The sequence below is a fragment of the Lycium ferocissimum genome, chromosome 6 (genome assembly GCF_029784015.1).
Source record: "Lycium ferocissimum isolate CSIRO_LF1 chromosome 6, AGI_CSIRO_Lferr_CH_V1, whole genome shotgun sequence".
Classification (NCBI taxonomy): Eukaryota; Viridiplantae; Streptophyta; class Magnoliopsida; order Solanales; family Solanaceae; genus Lycium; species Lycium ferocissimum.
This window is the reverse complement of record NC_081347.1, coordinates 70,524,925-70,528,491: the sequence shown is the minus strand read 5'-3', so window position 1 is coordinate 70,528,491 and position 3,567 is coordinate 70,524,925. Positions and strand designations below refer to the sequence as shown.

Sequence of the window (3,567 nt, the reverse complement as noted above, 5' to 3'; positions counted from 1 at the left end):
GCCCCAAACATGTTGAGATCGACTATATGGAACAAGGAAAAAACCTATTCCCAACTAGTAAATCCACTTATATGGATCTTAAGAGTAAAAATATGACCAATGCCATGCAAATTGTTTTGAATCTTCATTCTAGAAGCATTTTGGCAGGACTACACTGATCTATACAATATTGAATAAATTGAAGCCATGTGAATCAGAGATATGCAGAAAGAATGTCTAATATTATATAAATAACCAATGTTCTTTCCTCCAATTACAGATAAATAGACCTAAATATGTAATTAACATATATAGGATTTGGAAGGTCCATGAAGCAACAAAAATTTCTACTACACAGTAATCTTTACTGTGCTGCTACAAATTTTCAACTCCAAGAATAAACTTAACCTTTTGCTAATGCTACACATGAACCAAAATTTTGCAATACAAAAAAGGAAATGAAGGAAAAGATAAAATTATAGCAATAAGAAGGCATTTAGAGTTTTACTTCTAAAGCTAGTTTTCAGTTTCTACTATGTGTTAGAGGGAGGACTAACAAGATATGGAGAAAGAATTGCTAATCAACAGCAGTCTTGCTTTTTCGAGCACCAATTGGCTTTTGAAGGCTATCGAAGATTGGTTTTGTAATTGCTGCAGTAGATATTGCCTGAAAATCCGGCTTCAAATTCCACTTTGTTGTTGGCCAAAGAGAAGATAATGTGCCACTCTCTGATTCCTGCAAACTCGGTGTACTCGATGACTTCCTCACACTTGCGCTTTCGTTCAGAAAAGAATCGTTCAACAAGATAGGGATAGGATTTATTGAACTTGCCTCGGTATCCGGTCCAGAGAGAGTTCGACTAGCAGACTTAGGTCGCAAAGCCAAACCCTTTCCAGCAGCAGCAGAAAACCCGGTCCCCCCACTGCTGTTATTATCTTCTTTCAACAGCACTTCTGGGGTGCGGGAACTGAAATCAGCCTCAGACTTCTGACGCCTTCTCGCCAATTTCTCAAACACTCTATCATATCCATTTTCTGTGCTATCTACTCCATTCTCTGACAATTCATTAGCTACACTTTTACATTTTCTATGCAGACCGATTGGTGGATTAGGATGATGAGGAGGAGTTGACTTGACAAACGGTCCATCTTCTAAATAATGTGATACTCCTTTCCGATAGACAGCCATTTCAAAACCTTCAGATGCAACTTTCTGATCTGCCGGTTTAGGACCCTGATAACCTAATAAAGAGCTCATGGCTGGTGAAACTCTTGGCTGCAGGGAAGACTTCAATTTCAGGGATTGAAATGAACCAAACAAATCATATTGATTGCTTGAAGGGGTCTGCTCAGAGCTGCTTGGTCTGTCAAGACACCAATCAGAGGACAAGCTTATCAATCTTAATACATGGAAAAAATCATTTTGCACTTGAAACCAATGCTTTTCACCTTCAGAAACGGAGGGTATTTCGCTAGAATATATGCTTTTTTAAGTCATTAGATGGGAAATAGTTCAATAAGTTAGTCCCAGATAAAGTGCACAAAAGTGAACAGTGTCCACCCTGGACACCTAACAATCTTACAACTAGTAGTTCACTAAGTGCTAACAATATGCAAAGAAGCCAACGCAATATCCTACTTATTAGAACTCGAGATGACATGATATTCATTGATTTTATCCCCCCCCCCCCCCCCAAAACCAAAAAAAAAAAGAGCGCCAAGACGTGAATGAGGTAATCTTGACCTGTAAGTTAGCTTGAGTTCAAGCTCTATTATCTGGGGTTAGAAACATTCTAGTCCAGCCGAGTGATTCAATGCTTTCATGACAGAAGGAACATTATGCACTAAATTTTTAAGACTAATTTAGCAATTGAAATCATATGAACTTTATATCATAATTTCACACATGACCAGCTTGGTTATTTGCTACTCAAGGATTTCAACAACAGAGATACAGCCAAGGCTAATCACGTTGGTGCACTAGTTACCGAATGTCATCCACAAACTAGATTACACAAATAAGTTTATATACCAAAACACAAATTCTAATAATGCTTGTCCAGCAATTATAACTCACTCCATTCCACTTTATGTGACATAATACAGAGTACGAGGGTCAAATTACCTAATATTCAGCGTGAATTCCGACTTAGAATCTTCAAGTTTTTGAAATAAACTTACACATTTCTGAATTAAATAAATAGTAGATAAGTCACAAAAGTTATTTTTAAAAGTCAACAACGACATCAATACATACCCAGTGTGAGGGTGGGGTGTACGCAGACCTTATCCCCTACCTTTGTGGGGTAGAGAGGTTGTTCCCGACAGACCCTTGGCTCAAGAAAAACGATTTTCAGAAGAGCTTTGAAAATGCAAGAGTAAAAATAGTTGTTTTTAAAAGTATCTGAAAAAACGTGGTTAAAGAAAAGCTCAGTTGACTCTCCAAAGTCCAAACAGTAGTAATTTGACTCACAACACAAATTATATTTGCCTGGAAGGAGAATGATAGTTGTCCTTAAACAGAAATCTTTATTTCCAACATGCAGCAGAGATACACTCATGGGAAATGGGCTTATTGAAGCTTTTCTCAACCCGGCCCGCATAAAGCTCTTGCCTAAACAAGCCATACTTAAATATCTAAGTGAAAAAGGGCTGGTTGGCTTCTACTGGCGCCACAAATAAATCACAATAACATAGAACCAGAAGCTGATATGACTTGTTCCATGTAGTGAAAGATGAATAAAAAAGATGAGGACGTCCAACTAACAAGGAGTAGATTATCATTTGCTAAACGAAATATCTAACTTTTGATGTAAATGTCACCATGAATACCAAAGCTTAAAGCAGCTCAATTTGTAAAGAAATGGAAGGAAAGAAAGCTGAAGAAAGAAAAAGCTCAAACAACATCCCAATTTATAAAGGCATCTAATCACAGAGGAAATAAGTAGCACATTTTTTGTGATCGACTGATAGGTAGTGAGCTGGTCACGTGCAAACAAGCAATTAAATTTTCTAAAACTGAAGAAAAAGAAAAGATCAGCAAATTTATCCTACTAGTCAGTTCATTAAAATAAAGGCTTCATTATCAGTACTAGATGAAATGTTATGAAATAAACACTGATATGAGATTCTAAAGAAAAGTTATAGTACCCTTGGGGGTCTTGACCATTTGAGACAACGGGTGATGGTGGATGCCTCCCAGGTAATGGTATTTGAAGTGTCTTTCGAGCAAACATCTGGAGATCCGAAACCAGCCCATTCAACCTCTTAATATCAGCTACCTGTCACATTGAAGACCATTGTTACACCATATTAAAGACATCATCTATTTAGAGGGAACAATCCCAGGTGCGAAATGATAAAGAAATGTATAAAAATAAAGAAAACTCAAGTTCACAATTACATCAACTGCTTGCTTTAGCATGTCACCTAAATCAAATTAGTCGAAAATTCCTCGAATCAGCGCGCCATTTAGCCTCACATCTTGTTCCTCTTCTTTTGGACTCATCACAGGGGAATAAACACACAACTCTAACATTTTGTGCCTCTATGGTCAATTTTCACTATTGATCGTTCACAAGAGTTCTT

The 3,567-nt window shown here is 37.3% G+C and overlaps 1 protein-coding gene across 1 annotated transcript in view; it reads right to left on the bottom strand.

Moving 5' to 3' along the window:
- Positions 1-202: 202 nt before the first annotated feature.
- The window catches only part of LOC132060269 (uncharacterized), a 26,411-nt gene continuing 23,046 nt past the window's right edge, over positions 203-3,567 (bottom strand). Inside the window, exons 2-3 of the mRNA XM_059453225.1 lie at positions 3,130-3,260; positions 203-1,343 (exon numbers count right to left, since the gene is read on the bottom strand). Of these exons, the coding sequence (XP_059309208.1) occupies positions 557-1,343; positions 3,130-3,260 (918 nt within the window). The 3' untranslated portion in view covers positions 203-556. The remainder of the gene's footprint in view (positions 1,344-3,129; positions 3,261-3,567) is intronic.